At 38.6% G+C, this 15,215-nt stretch overlaps 4 protein-coding genes across 5 annotated transcripts in view; 2 read left to right on the top strand and 2 right to left on the bottom strand.

Moving 5' to 3' along the window:
• The window catches only part of LOC148175741 (uncharacterized), a 39,658-nt gene that overhangs the window by 366 nt on the left and 24,077 nt on the right, over window positions 1-15,215 (top strand). The window lies entirely within an intron of this gene.
• LOC148175745 (uncharacterized) lies at window positions 3,905-7,689 on the bottom strand. Its single transcript, XM_088034478.1, has 10 exons — window positions 6,533-7,689; window positions 6,375-6,483; window positions 6,151-6,330; window positions 5,947-6,105; window positions 5,875-5,890; window positions 5,739-5,809; window positions 5,497-5,499; window positions 5,430-5,436; window positions 5,174-5,327; window positions 3,905-5,130 (listed from the first exon to the last, which is right to left on the bottom strand). The coding sequence occupies exons 1-10, from the start codon at window positions 7,607-7,609 to the stop codon at window positions 4,021-4,023; spliced, it is 2,886 nt and encodes a 961-aa protein (XP_087890604.1). The 5' UTR covers window positions 7,610-7,689; the 3' UTR covers window positions 3,905-4,020.
• On the bottom strand, window positions 7,804-8,336 carry LOC148175744 (uncharacterized). Its single transcript, XM_088034270.1, has 2 exons — window positions 8,078-8,336; window positions 7,804-8,027 (listed from the first exon to the last, which is right to left on the bottom strand). Exons 1-2 carry the CDS (start codon window positions 8,265-8,267, stop codon window positions 7,867-7,869), a joined length of 351 nt encoding a protein of 116 aa, XP_087890396.1. The 5' UTR covers window positions 8,268-8,336; the 3' UTR covers window positions 7,804-7,866.
• Window positions 9,559-10,697, top strand: LOC148175743 (uncharacterized). Its single transcript, XM_088034136.1, has one exon. It carries the CDS (start codon window positions 9,607-9,609, stop codon window positions 10,606-10,608), a length of 1,002 nt encoding a protein of 333 aa, XP_087890262.1. The 5' UTR covers window positions 9,559-9,606; the 3' UTR covers window positions 10,609-10,697.

Below are 15,215 nucleotides of genomic sequence, written 5' to 3'. Positions count from 1 at the left end.
TGTCTTATCGTTTTAATTTTAACGTTCGCTGAGGCGATAACTCGCACAACCAATGAAACTGTCAGGTTATATTGACTTGCAAATTTTATAGGCTTTCGGTTGTCGAGAATAAAAACTATAAAACTGTCATGTTACTGCAGCGATGATTAAGTTTTTATTTCACAGCCAAGTTACATAATTCTCGTGTCACATTTTTCACAAAACTGAACGTGAAGTTGCTGCGACGTTAAATGAGTTTGTGCAAAAACTTGTAGTAAAAGAGTGGACAGGCATTCCGCAGGTTTCACTTTCCATCCGTGAAAAATGCGAGCTTTTGAAAAGTTCGACGAAAGCTCGACAATGCGGCCACGGGATGAATGGGCGTTTATATCCGACGCAAATTACAAATTTCTGTTTGGCACCTTTAAAACTGCAGCACGTGAGGCTTGCAGAAGGCCGAAAAGTAATTGCAATAATTAAAGTCGAAGGGAACCTTGAGCGACGAGGTGGGTGGATTTGCCCAAAGTTTCAGCTTCCATTGTTGATTAAAATAGGTGTTCGTAAAAAACCGATTTGGAGTGGCAAGGCTGACCTTTCAGACAACCGGATTATGATTTCTTAAAGTGGCTAAGACAAACACGTTACTTTCCATAGAAGGTGTAATTAAACGCGAGATTTTTCGGTGGTAGAAATCGGAGTTACTTGCGATTTTTACGAATCGAAAGTGCTACCGAATCGTGTAAACAAGTCACTCGAAATCAATGAAAGTGAAAACTATTAGTGAATTATGCATGGAACGACGGCGGACTTGGAGCAGTTTTCTTATTTAAATTACAGTGCGAATAGAAATTTAAAACAGGCCCGGGAAGAAACGAATCAAAATTAATGTGCGTCGAATTATTTCTAGCATAATTTTGCCAATATTTCGTTCCCTCGGGATGTTATTGTAACGTTAATAAACACAAAACAGAACAAATTAAAATGCGCTGCGCCTCCAATATTAAACATTCCTCTTTGGAAGCAAAAATGAAAACTGTTTGCAACTTCACAAGTCAATTTTCCGAGGGGTTGGCCTCCCTGGCAGATCGGCCTTAGGAAATCATTAGGAAATCAGGGGAAATCACTAGGCAATCTGGGGAAATCACAAAGAAATCAGTCGAGTAAAATTATTAGCAACAAAATCAAAGAAAATGTCTAAGATGTCAATGAAGTTTCTCAGGATATACAGTTGTATATCCCAACAATCTGTGGACAAAGCATTACTCTAATACGATTAGGAATTTTTCAAATTGAAGTCTGCATTAGTAGAGAAAAAAACTTACATTTTTTAAAACGCTTTTTAACCTGCAAAACGTTTTTGAGAGTGTAAAAATGTTGTTTGACATTTTGCATTTGGCGACTCTCTTTATTAAATTAAATGAATTAAAAAAACTTGTCTTGGCTCAGTTTGGCTGAGTTTAAAACGATCCATAAAACTGCCACACAATGTCCTATTAAAAAAAAACATAAGTTTAATGCGCCGCTTAGTATATGAACACTCTATATATGTAAAAATCTTTTTCAGTTATGAACGTTTCTGATTAACAAAATTCTCAAGACTATGCAGGATGTTGATTAAAAGGCGCCCATGAGTGGAAACCATTTCAGAAATGAAAACAAAATTAATCTAAACCAATTCTTTGTTACAATACGGATTTTTCTCAAAGGAAAAAATTGGCAATGCTGCTCAACACTTTCTAATAAAATTTTACATTCGGCAGTCTTCGTTACTAAAAAACTAATACTAAAAGCTTTACAATGTTGCAACATTGAAAAATTTTCAACACAGCCAAAAAATGGTACTTTTAAAAGTTCAAGAAATTGGAAATTGGTCTAATCTCTAACAATGAAATTGTTATAAATTTTTTAACAAAATAAAGTTTGATTGTTTAAAGAAGAAAGCTTCCATCTATCGTTTTCAATTTTGGGCTTAAAAAAAATCAGCTGCAACATGGTAGGTAGCATGGGCGCCTTTTTTTTATCACCCTGTATAGGCGTTTATAGATTGTTAGGACACCTTTATGATTATAATAGGAATAAATACACTGGTCAACACAATTTTTGTCGTCGGCGTAAAAAGTTGATAATCTTATGTAATTTGATCCCCTGAACACGATGGTGACCCTGAAAATTTTGCAGGACTTTTGAGATATAATGTATAAACGTAATTAGTTAAAAAGTCTCAGTCTCTATTGGCTAGAAACTAGGATCAATTTTAACTAAATCATAACTTTAATGTGTACAATTTAGTGCACCTACTTATTTATGCAAATCTAAAATCGAATAGTCTTTGTTAATTTACAGTTGATTCACTAGGAAATCAAAGGAAATCAGTTATTTTGGAAATGAGGTGTCCGCCATTTTGGAGACATATCAACCCATCGCAATTTCCACAAGCGCGTCTTTTTAATAATTTCGATTTTGTGCGGAACTAAACCGCCTGGGACATGTATTATTCATAATAACCAAATTGAAATTAGCCATTGTCTGAAACCGTCATGCTTTGATTTAGATCCAATATTCGCATTGTCGTGTAAAGTTGAATTGAATCCCATGCAAACGTGCGTAATGTATTCTCGGACTAGTCCGCCAAACTGGGCTGAAACAGAGCTCGTTTTCAGGGTGTTAACACCGCGGTAACACTACAACTCTTGCAGAACATGAGTCACGGCCAACGGGACAACTCAGGAAACTATTAAGAACATAATACTTCCTTCCAGGAAACGGATTGTTCTTCATTTGCCGTTTTAGTCTGCGGTTTTCATTTTTCTCCATCGAAAGTTTCCCATTCGGTGACATCAAATAATTATTCAATCGTGAGGAAGTTTTCTTAGAAAGTGAAGAGTTTATGGCAAGTTTTGAGGAAACTGTGCTATTAATTGTCGCATTTTGTAAACGGCGATTTCATGGCAGATTTCACTGTCGGATCCAGTTCGCGTCACAACGTCCTACAAAATCATCTGCAAGAGCAGAACATCCATTTGATGTGGTTTCGCACAATGCCGCTCTTTGTCAACGGGATTCCTTCGGCTGTACGAAAAAGCACGCCACTTTCTATTTTCGAAATAATTAATTTTTATTTTCTTTCTGAGCATTGTCTACATTTTTCTCTAATCCGACTCGAGGATAAATTTAATCTTGTTATCCCGTCTCTTTAGAAAACGCAATCACTGCCGTGAGAATTAAATAGATTTCCTTCGGAATCTGTCTGAACGCGGTGGGAAAATTAAAAGCTGCATATTAATATCAATAAAGCGACTCACTCAGACGCAGCACGAAAAATTCAAATCAGGAAAATTGTCCGAGGCATTCGGATGTGAAAATAACATCTGTAAATTCGTTCGGCTTGAACTTGAAAGGGAAAACTTTATAATTAAACGCCAATAATTTGTTTGCTGCACTTTGGCGTAATTAGATTCCGCTTAGCTGAGCTTTTAAGCTCCGAGGAGCAATATGCACTTTTATGAGCACTGATTTTTCCCAGCGAGCTTTTTGTTTACGAGAAATTCGAGAAAATTGAGATTTTCTAAAGTTTCCGCTTCGAGGGAAATTGGAGATTTCGTTTCAAAGGAACAGGACGCTTAAAAAACGGGAAATTCTTGTTATCCACGACTGTATTATCCAAATTTTGGCCCTCTTTTTCCACTTTCTTGGCGCCCCAGTTAATGGCGCATAATTGCAACTTAAATATTCTCTTTAATTGTAGCCTTTTACCTGTAATGACCAGCTTAGAATAATTATGACATCATCGAGGTTACGAATTTTCAAATGAGGGTTATTCCAGGTCATTTGCAGGCACTTTCTTGTTATCACTCGCGGGACTTTCACTGCATTAGACCCAAATTGCATTGATTTGGTCAACGAAAACGGAAAAGAAACGAGGATCCAGACTTTCTACGCCTTATCATTTAATCGCACGTGTTTTGCACTAATTACCATGCATCAATTAAAAAATTCACATTTTATACAATAAATCGTTCGTTAATGACGTGATTTATCAAATTAATTAAAATTGAAGAAAATAACGAGAAGAATTAAAATCGATGACTTGGGTCTTCCACCAGCGCTCTTGCAGCCTTCTTGCAACTTTGCCCAGTCGCTGATTTTTGGTAATTCGTTCGTTTTCTTCCACTTGGTCCAATCTTCGACGCAAAGACAAGAAATGGGATTATTGGTAACAACAACAGAGCGAAATTGAGTCCGGTTGAACACCTCCGGAGCTACGCAAGTCAGAAAATTATCAAAAAGATCAATTCTAGCGACTTTCGTCCTTCTGAATGTCTCAAAGTACATCTGCGAGATCTTATTATGACTCAAATCGACGAAATCGATGGACTCAACAGTGTCGAACAAACCGGGCTCCAAATGCACCAAAGAGTTGTTTCGTAGATCCAGAGTAACAATATTTTTCACCCCTTTAAAAGCGTCGGGGTCAATCGAAGAAATCTTGTTACTACTCAGAGTCAGATTGATGATGGTGTCCACGTTAAAATGCCAGAGGAACTCGAAGGCGAGGCGCGGTAACATCTCCAGAAGGTTATTCCCCATGGAGATGGTCTCCAGAGGGGTGCCAACAAACCAGTCACTTCTCCACCGTGAAATTCTGTTGTGGTCAATAAACAAGTATTGCAACTGGAGGTTGTTGAAGGCGTGGTCCTCGATCCTTGCAATTTTGTTGTTCTCGAGGTACAACGTCTTGATTCCGAGCCCGCTGAACACCCCATCTTTGATCTCCTCCAGGAGGTTTCCACTCAAATCCAATTCAATCAGTTTCGGTAAATTCTGAAACGCCCCCGGTTCGATCGTTTTCACTTCACAACTCATCACTTCCAAATGCGTGACTTTCGGTAGGTTACTGATGGACGTCGTCACCAGCGCGGGGATCTTCTGGTTCACTAGGTCCACTTCGCCAAAGTCGCCTACGTACCTCTTGAGGTAATCATCGGAGATCACCTTCACTGTCTTCGTGTCTTGTGAGTGAGTGGTCCATTTCAACGTGAGCACGACGTCTTCGAAAGTGGCACTGTTAATCGGCGTGAAGATGGAGAGGAGAAATATGCAAAGGAGGCTCATGGCGTTGTGATCGGATTCCGGGAGACGCAAATGTGTGGGCTATTTTATTTTTAGATTCGACGTGAGAGAAAGCAAGCGGTGCAGCGAAAGCTAAAATAGGATTGCAAAAATAGCTGATTGATGAGAGAGACCAGAAGCAGGGGTTAGTACTTTTGAAAAATGGCCTACACTTGACTTCTCCTGATTTCCTGGTGATTTCGCCCAACTTCCCCTTATTTCCTTGTGATTTCGTCCAGCTTCCCCCTTATTTCCTCGTGATTACGTCCAACTTCTCCCATATTTCCTTGTTATTTCGTTAAACTTCCCCCGAATTCCTTGTGATTTCGTCCAAACTCTACTTATATCCTGGAAATTTCATCTAGTTTTGGCCCGACTTCCCCTTATTTCTTTGTGATTTCATAAAACTTCCTTTCATTTCCTTGAGATTATGTGCAACTTCTCCTTATTTGCTTGTTATTTCGTAAAACTTCCCCTGATTTTCTTGTGATTTCGTCCAACTTCCCCTTATTTCCTTGTAATTTCGTCTAAATTCCCCTGAATTGCTTGTGATTTCGTTTAAACTCTACTTATTTGCTTTGTAATTTCGTCTAGTTTCTCCTTATTTCTTTGTACTTTCATAAAACTTCCCCTGATTTCCTATTGATTGCCCCTAAGTCTTAATAATTTCCTCTGATTTTCTTGTGAATTTCTATTAATTTCCCTGATGTCACCTGATTTCCTAAAGACTAATACACAGATTTCCCAGGAAGGTTAACCCAAAATAAATTAGATGGGTTTCAATGCCCATCAAAGGTTTCTACTACAAGAAATTTTTATTTCAATTTCATGCAATCTTCCCCTAAATGTCCTGATAGCGTGGAGGCCCAGGCTGCTGCGTGTTGCACCGATCCTCCTCGCAGACCGTGCAAGATTCCACTTGACCCTTCGACACTTGCTTCTTTAAATTTTCACAGGGCTCTTCACTAGAAGGGTATACAAGACACCCTCTATAAATACCATCGTTCCCACCATTATCTGCAAACAACCCTTAGAAACAACCCCAACCACTCATACCCTTACTTGATTTGTACTGAATGGAGAAACACGTTCTCTTCGGGGGTGTTAAAGCCCTCAATTGGATGTTGGTGCTCGTGTGGTCACAGAATGTGACTTTGGCGTTTCGCTTAACTGGATCGACGCACTCACCTTCAGTTGTTGGGTCACAGTCGTAGCACTGGAGCGACTCCACCAGCAGCGCAACTGTTAATAATCTTGAAAAATATGGAGGAGACAAAGAGACTCACCTGAGGCGAGGACGCAGAGAACCGACACGCAGAAGAGCTTCATTGTGTTTGAAACGAAAAAACGACGCAGTGGATAAGTTTTGCGCTTTGACCTTTTGTACGAGGAACTCTTATCAGCAGTGTTAACTTTATTGATTCTTAGAGCTACATTTTTATACGAACAAATTGTTATCGGATTTTGGGTACATCTCCACGCATTCGCTCTCCAATCTCTTCATGTTGTACAGAACCCACGTGCTCTGTTGCAACTGGAAATCCTTCCACATCTCCACGCAGGAGCAGCTGAGTCTGTTCCCGTCCAAGAAGACGTAGTTGATTCTAGAAACCTCGAAGACGTCCTTCGGGAAACAGTTCAACGAGTTGTTGATTAGGATGAGTTGGTGCACGTTGATGTTGTTGAAAACTCCGTCGATGTCCCTAATGTTGTTGTCGCGGAGGTCCAGAGTGTTGACGTTCTTAACCGTACGGAAGACGTCCTTCGGGAGCTCTTCGAGTTGGTTGCCTGCCAGGCTCAAATAACCAAAAGTGTTGATGTGTTTGAAGGCGTCTCTATGTACACTTTTGATGCGGTTGTGGGAGAAAACAACGTACCAAAGCCCCAGAGGAACGTTAATTTTTTTGAATTGGTGCGCGAAGGTGAAGGCGTTGTCAGGAACGTCTTCGAGGAGGTTATTCTCCATGTAGACGGACCCCAAAGGAGTACCCATGAACCAACCACTGTCCCACCTGGCGATGCTGTTGTTACTCAACGAAATGAACGTCAGAGTCATGTTGTTAAACGCCTCCCCTTCAATTCTTGAAATTTTGTTACTATTGAGATACAAACTCTGGATTGTCAGTCCGGTGAAAACCCCATTTCGGATCACCTCGATGGCGTTCCCTTCCAAATTGAGCCCGTCCAACTTCGGCACGTTCTGGAAGGTCCCCGGTTGGACCTCCTTAATCTCGCTGGAGATAATCGACAGATGGACAACACTCGGGAGATTGGAAATGGAATCCTCCGTGAGCTCCGGGATGTACTCATTTCGAATAGTCACCACCTCCAGAGGTTGGAAGTTGATGTACTTTGACAAGGTGTCGGAGGAGCGGATGTAAATTTTCGCGATCGGTGGAGAGCCGTCCAAGAAGAGCTTGTTGAGTTGCGTGGTGAGCAGCACCGTCACATTTTCGAAAGTTGCACAATTGGCAAAATTCGGAGAGGCAACAACGAGGAAGAGACAGAGGATTTTGAGCATCGTGACTTCAAATTTGAGACTGAAGACAGAAGGTTCACTTTGGAGTGACCCCGGAGGAGTTATCGCTGTTTTTTTGGGTACGACCTATATTTTGAGCGATATGGCTTCCTGTTTGTTGCGAAAGACAAAGACTCGTGATGGAGTAGACGGAAAAATCAGGTTCTGATAAGAGGAGTTTCGTTATCAAAAACATGTTTAGAAGTACATAACTACTTTATCAAAAAGGTTATTCACTGGCTGTTTTATTTACTTTAGAATTACACATTTACCCTGGCAATATTACATCGGTTTTCGGCGCACATTTTGCAAAAAGTAACATTGCCGCCGGTCAGCTGCTTCTCCAGATAATCGCAAGGAAGTTGAGTACCTCTCACTGACAAACACCCTCTGTAAATCCCACTGGCGTCTTTTTCGTCGCCTGGAAATAACACTCAAGAATTCAAAAATTGAAAACTCTGCTGGTCGTACCTGATTTGTAATAAATGGAAAAACACATGGGCATATCATTCGCATCAACGTCTCCACATAATGTCACTCTGGCGTCGTCAATTTCTGGGTGCAAACAGTTTCCAGAGGACGGTGGATCACAGTCATAACACTCTAAGGCGGTTGCAACCAAACCGCAAAGAGCAATAATAAAAATTTGGGCGGTGTTCATGTTGGAGACGCGTCACGGAATAAACGATCTTGAAAATCTTATCAGTTGTGAGCAATCTGTGATAACTGGCTTTGTGAGCAATCTGTGATAACTGGCTTTCTTCAAAATCTCAAGTTTTGATTTGATTTTTCTTAGATTATCTTTAGATTTCTTCAATATTCTCGCTGGATTTTTTGTCTTTTTGTCTAAATTCTATCGAACTTTTTCTATTTTTTAAACCGTTTAAATTCTCTTCAGAATTTCCAAGTTCTTGTTAGATTCTTCTTAGATTTTTGTAGATTTCGTTAAAACTATCTGGTATTGTTTAGATTTTCATAAATTTTTGGATATTTCAGATGTTTTCCTCAGATTTTATTTTCTAAATTCTTGTTAGATTCTTTTTAAATTTCTCCAAACATCTCCCTAAACTTTCTCGACTTTTTTGTTCTTTTTTCAGATTCTCTAAATTTTCTCTGAATTATTGAATTTTCTTTGTTCAAAATTCTTGTCTTCTTTAATTTTTCTAAATTCCCTCAAAATTCTTGGATTTTCTTCAAAATCTCCAAGTTATTTTATTCTTTTTAGATTATTTTTAGATTACATACTTCAAAATTCTGATTTTTTTTCTAAACTTTCTCGACTTTTTTTGTTCATTTTGTAAATTCTCTAAACTTTCTCCAAATTCTTGAATTTTCTTTCTTGGCAGAATTTTTTGTGTTTATGTGTTCTTTAAAATTCCTAAATTTTTTCAAAATTCTTGGATTCTCTAAATCGTTTAGATTTTCTTCAAAATTCTCGCCGCAAAATGAGCACAAATACTTTGATCTTTTTTCATAAATAAGCGTGTCTGAATTGGAGACCGAAAAGCAGCTAACTTCCATTCTGAAATAAAGTTTTTGTTTGATTCTTCTTAAATTATCTTTAGATTCCTTTAGAATTCACTCTATTTCTGATTTTTTAGATTTTCTCTAAATTCTTTAGTCAAACGGGTCAATTTCGAGTCACTTCGTTAACGCAAATTTGCAACCGTTGCCAAGGTATGTGCAATGTGATTGGCGTTGCTATGTTGCAAATGGGATTTGCAGTAACGCAAGTCACACTTGAAATCGACCACGCATATATTTATATGTTTAGGTTTTCCTCAGAACCTCTAAATTCTCGTTAAGTTTTCTTAGATTATCTTTAGATTTCTTTAAAATTCTCGCAATTTTCCCCTTCTTCAAATCGCCTAAATTCTCTCGAAATTCTCAGATTTTCCAAACCGCTTAATTATCATCATTAAGAATTAAAATGACGGGAGCACGAGGTTATCAAACAATCACACATCCAAACACTTTATCGCAGGCAGTTTCTCTCCAAGATGCAATTATTCCGTTTATTAATCCTGTTAACAGCAGCGAGCGCCGGCAGCTGCAAGTTCGTAAAAAGTGGCGTTTTCGACAACATAACAATCGTAACAAAATCATCCACAACTCAAATAATCCACATTGATTTTGACGACTCCTTAACCAAACACGTCAACAACCCGAAAGAAATCTCCATAGTTGGACAATTCGTCCCGAGACTCGAAGCCGACTCCATTTCGAACTTGACCAAACTCGAGAACTTGACTTTTGTGCAGAACGGACTGCGAGAAATCCGTCGAGGAGCCTTCAAGAACTTACCACGTCTCAAAGTGCTGAATTTGTCCAACAATGCCATTGAGGAAGTGTACCAGTTCATCTTCAGCGAGGTGGAGCTGGAGGAGTTGTACCTGGACCACAATAAAATCTCGCGAATTGGCTACAAGGCCTTCAGCGGCTTGCATCTGCGAAAACTGTTTTTGAATAACAATAGGATTTCCCGGTGGGGAAAAGACTGGTTTGCCAAAACTTCCGTGCTTTTCCTCGACATGAGTTGGAACCTAATTGAAGACTTGCCACCGAATTCGTTTCATTTGATGTCAGAACCGGTCAATGGCAGCATGAGTCTTATCTTCAGTCGTAACCAGCTGAGGAAGATTAACAATCACGTTTTTAATGGCTTCGAGAAGTTTGCGAGTATTTTTCTCGATGGCAATTTCATCGATCGTTTGGATACAGGTGCTTTTAACGGCGTAAAATACATAAATACAGTGAATTTAAACAACAACAGCTTAACGGACATCTCCGCTGATGTTCTTCGGAACACTCGAGTCGACATTCTGATGGTGGAGGATAACAAATTGAAGTGTCTATCAACCGATCTCTTCCATATGGAGGAGCTGGACGTTGATGGAAATCCGATTACTTGCTTCTGCGTGAAAACTTGGTTGGATTGGAGAGACTATCATAGCGATCCGGCGATTTACCACATCACTAATTTAGAACAAGACTGTCTTTGAGTTGGAAATAAAAGTTGGAGGAATAAAAAGTGCTAGAAATTTGCATAACTTGGAAAATTTGTAACTAATTTAACTCTTGGTTTGGCTACCGCGGCAAACTTTATATCCTTTGAGGAATAAATTGCAAGCGCCGCTTGTTTATGGCGAGTTGAGATGAGTCGAGAACTTAAAAATTCGAGGGTTCTTTTCATTTAACTGAAATTAAATAACTGTGAATTTATTAATCCTCGTTATTTGCCGGATAAGGTTAATGAAACCGCCGATCAATCGAATAGGAAATCGTTAGCAAGTACTTAATGGTAAAGTAGAAATGCAAATTCTAATTAAAATATGGGTGGTCCCATCAAGTCGTTTTTTTCCAGCACTGCAGTGACCCAGAGACACACATGTTTTTTAATGGCTACGCAGAAATTCTCCGGAAATTGCCCAAGAGTCGTTTGTAATAATAATATAGACACAGGAAATTGAAAGCATTCGTGTATTAACAGGTACAAATGATTTGCTAACGGAATTAATTACGGAGATGTTTGGAACAGAATCTTACAAAGAGCCAACCACCCCAAGCACTTTCTGATAACACGGTTTAGCTTACCCGCAAGAAATAATTAATGGAGACAGCGAAGGTCGGAAAATTAGTAGTCAGAGCACCACGGAATTTATTGTCTTTTTTGGGCCCAGACCTGCAGGGCTTGATTGATTTTCGCATTGAATGTTTGGGTTTGTGCTCGTTTCTGACGGTGTTTATTGACGGTGCGGAAAAAATTCGCTAAGTTTTGGATTCTGCGTGAAATGAGCGCAAATATTTTAAGCTTGCTCCGTAAATAAGCGAGATAGCGACCGTGTCAGTATTAGAGACCGAAAATTCTGCGTAAAATGGGCGTAAATAACTTAAGGAATAATAAATAGCGGCAGCGAAAATCCGAAAATTAGTAGTCAGAGCACCACGAAATTTATCTTCTTTTTGCTCCAGACCTCCGGAGCTTGATTGATTTTCACATATGAGTCCGTGACAAAGCAAAAGTTGGTCGAACTCGAAGAGATTTTTACAGGTAATTGGATTACAGTATCGCCGTTCATGGCGTTTCTATAGCTTCATCTTGAATGTTTGGTATTGTGCTCGTTTTAGATCGACATGATAAGATATTCGCAGGAACTCTGAAGAATTGCTAACCCAAATAAGCAAGAGTTGTACCCATCATTTGAATAAATTATCATCGCCAAAGCCCACATAAGATTCCGTGCTTTCTAAAGTCGACATTGTATAATTTATTTTTTTGTTTCAGGTGAGAGCGTTCGCAAGATTAGCAGTCACAGCTACGTACTAAAAGTCCGATAAGTATAATTTAAGAAGGAAGAATATTTTGTGATTGGTTACGTCAACACTGCAAGAAAAACGCTCTTTGACCCAACACGTCCTTCCGATTTTCATAAGTGAAAGTTGGATGATATAAACTTTTCGGTCGCTGCACAATATGTACTGAAAGGTCAAGAGCAATTCGCATTCTAGGGTCAGCTATGTTGTGCAAGCAATCATAAAAATATCCACGAGAACTTGACTTTCTATAATTGATGGTTCTGGAGCTGGTAAAAAATGTGCGCAACCAAGCATCCGAGATGGGATATTATTGTCATTAAATGAGATTAGGCCGGTGATAATTTAGATGGAGGAGACGTTAGTGGGTGCTCGGATAATAATTAGATTTGCTGATAAATTACAAGTTACTTCTAAGAGAGAATACAATTCATGATTGAAACGAATGGACGTTTTGATCTTTAAATTCTTGAAATTCATAGAATTAAATATCCCATTTGCATAAAAGGCGAAGAGTTGCTTCCATTGGTTTAATACACAAACTTTTTCTGTGCGAACACGGCAGCTTACAAGACCAAAAAACTCCACGTTTCATTTAAATGCGTGCAGCAACTCTGCAAATTACGGCTTTTGCAATGTGGGTCACGTCGAAGCTATTCAGTTTTCCGTCGAAACTAAAAAACTGAAGTTTCAGAGAAAAACTAAAAAATTCTGTAGATTCCAATCGTAGAAAGTAAAATCCAGCGAATTACAGTAATCGTGTGTCCCATTGTTGCGTGTTTCGCAAATGAAAAAACAGCGGCTTTCCACATCGCATCTGTTCCTGTCACAATTTTATTGGACACAAAAATTTGATTTGTCACAGTCATCAATAAAACGTTAAAATTGAATTACGCAGAAACAACAAAACGCAGTTATCGCCATTAAAAATGCAAAATAACCTCAAATAGAAAGGAAATGAGTTTTTTGTGCCACGATTATTGTTTAGTCGTGGAAGGCAAGCAAACAATGATGAGCAATCGCTGAACATTACATAATTCGTTCCATATTACCACACACAAAGTAAACACTTGCAAAAGTAATTGAAGCGTTCAATATACACAAAATTCAAAGTTCCGGATGAACAATTCAATTTAATAAGCCGTGACTGGGATTTTTGGAAAAACTACTTTCATCTATCACGAAAAATCGCGGTGTAATTACGGTAATTAAATCACCTCTGTGATTATCTAGACAAGACCTCGAACTCTCGGGTTTCAACAAATTGGGCGCTGAAAGCAATTTGCATATTTCCTATTAAATGTATCGCATTGTATCTTCCGTTATTATATTTTAGCCGGTTGCGTATCTTGCATAAATTTGAATAAATCCGCTCTCTCTTAAGAGAATTATGGTGTTATTGGCGACAGATTGAGATTTCGTGTGAGGAAAAAGTCGCGTAATTAATCGAGACGCAATTAAAACTCTCAAGGCTCGAAAACGCACGTCTTGCCATTTTGTTGAGGGAAAAACAAACAGTGGATGAAACAACGCTTTTTACCGATTTGATTGGTTTACGGTTTAACCAAATGTAAAGTGTACTGTTATTCTTTAACGTCATATAATAGCGCTGTGGGTATTCTATTTAAATTACAATACCTGCATGCTACAAAGTAACTGTATGTGTGTTCCAAATGGATAAAAATCAAGGAAAATTCACAGATGCTACCGGTAAAAGCGCATTTAGCGTCGAAAACAACAAGTTTGAGCATCATTCATCGCAAAAAAGTTTAAACATGTCGTAATAAAAATTTCTAAAAAATGCCTCTTTTGCTCTAGAAGGTCGAAATTTGCAAAAATTAATAAACACGCTGAAAGTATTGAGCTTACCAAATTTCGTTACTGTGGGATTAAAACTGCCAGAGTTACTTTTTTTCAAAATTTTTAGTCGCGCGAAAAAGAAAAATTTAGAAAATTTGCCTCTTTTGCTCTAGAAATTTCCCTTTTAGTGCAGTTCAAGAGAATGTTAATAGTAGTAATCATCCCAAATTTTACCTCCATGGTGTCAAGGCTACGAAAATTACAAGTGGTCCAAGTGATTTTTTGGAATTTTTATTTTTTTTTTATTCGATCCATACATAAAATTTTCAAACTCTTGTATCGTTTGCTCTATAATTTTACCGTTTTGCACAGTTAATAAGAATAACAAGATGAGCGTTTTCCCCAAATTTCAACCTACAGTATAAATGCAGTATAAATTACCCCAAAATTGAAGCCTCCAGCTCCTGCAAATTCTCCAGCTGCTTTCCTGCCGATTTGAAAAGTGTCGTAATTGGAAGCTCCAACATCCTAAGAATAATGAAATTAAGCTCCTTTGAATGCTAATAGCCACACTGAACTTCAAACAACAAATTTCGCATGAAATGGAGCTTTCAGCCCCTGAACTTTGATGCAGTTTCATCTGTCGCACAAAGCAGAAAGTAACAATTCATCCGTTTGAACTTTCCATCAAAAATCTATACCTCGTCCTCGTCGTTCTTTTTGTGATGTAGCTTGAACCCGAGGTGAGAAGATTAAACCGAAAACGTGTCTTTTTAAGCTGTATTGATTGGACAGGTGAAAAACTGCAACTCGCGAGATTAACATCATAAATAACCGCGTCGTGTGGCGAAAAAATCGGCCAATTAAAATTCTAAATTCGTGTTTTCATGCTAATTGCTAGTAATCAAATTAATTTCGATTTGTGTGCGGTTTTAATTAGACGTGATGCGCGGAAATGGTCTTGGAGAGCCATGGCAAGGATTAGATTTTATTACCGGAGTTTGGGATTTGTGGAGGATTCAGGTCACAACTATCCGATTGAATGCATTAAGTGAGTTAATGGTGATGAGGTACATTATGGCGGGCGCTGGGTATTGATTCTCTGTGATAATTTCGATGGGAGTGATAAAAATGAGCAAGACCCGGATTTCATTCATCGAATAAAACTTGAACAATGCACATTCCTATAAACAACAGTTAGCTACTGGCACAGTTCCAACAAACCACATAATACTCATAGAAAATCCCGCATTTCCTGAAGACACTGATGCAACTAAGATAAGGCTTAACTGTACCGCGGGCCCCCATTCGCCAAGAATTGGTTCAAAATGGCAAGGCCATTCCAATCCTGGCATTAACAACTAACTTTTGATTCTTTTACTTGCTCTTACTTGCGGCCTTCGACGAGAGAATGATCGACCTTGAATTAGTTTTTATTCAAGTAGCGGAATGACATGAATATAGTCATGTTGGACATGTATTGAATTGTAAATTT

Source organism: Gnatocerus cornutus, chromosome 4 (genome assembly GCF_029298725.1).
Source record: "Gnatocerus cornutus isolate USDA-ARS CGAHR chromosome 4, icGnaCorn1.1, whole genome shotgun sequence".
NCBI classification, from domain to species: domain Eukaryota; kingdom Metazoa; phylum Arthropoda; class Insecta; order Coleoptera; family Tenebrionidae; genus Gnatocerus; species Gnatocerus cornutus.
The sequence above is the reverse complement of the archived record's forward strand: the minus strand, read 5'-3'. Positions and strand labels throughout refer to the sequence as shown.

What these genes read in the sequence shown, in the direction of transcription:
- LOC148175744 (XM_088034270.1), bottom strand. Translation starts at nt 8,267, where the DNA reads ATGAACACCGCCCAAATTTTTATTATTGCTCTTTGCGGTTTGGTTGCA. An exon ending in TTCCATTTATTACAAATCAG is followed by an intron (nt 8,028 to 8,077) that starts GTACGACCAGCA and finishes TGTTATTTCCAG; the next exon opens with GCGACGAAAAAGACGCCAGT.
- LOC148175743 (XM_088034136.1), top strand. Translation starts at nt 9,607, where the DNA reads ATGCAATTATTCCGTTTATTAATCCTGTTAACAGCAGCGAGCGCCGGC.
- LOC148175745 (XM_088034478.1), bottom strand. Translation starts at nt 7,609, where the DNA reads ATGCTCAAAATCCTCTGTCTCTTCCTCGTTGTTGCCTCTCCGAATTTT. An exon ending in CTCCATTCAGTACAAATCAA is followed by an intron (nt 6,106 to 6,150) that starts GTAAGGGTATGA and finishes GGTTGTTTGCAG; the next exon opens with ATAATGGTGGGAACGATGGT. An exon ending in ATCCTATTTTAGCTTTCGCT is followed by an intron (nt 5,131 to 5,173) that starts GCACCGCTTGCT and finishes AAAATAAAATAG; the next exon opens with CCCACACATTTGCGTCTCCC.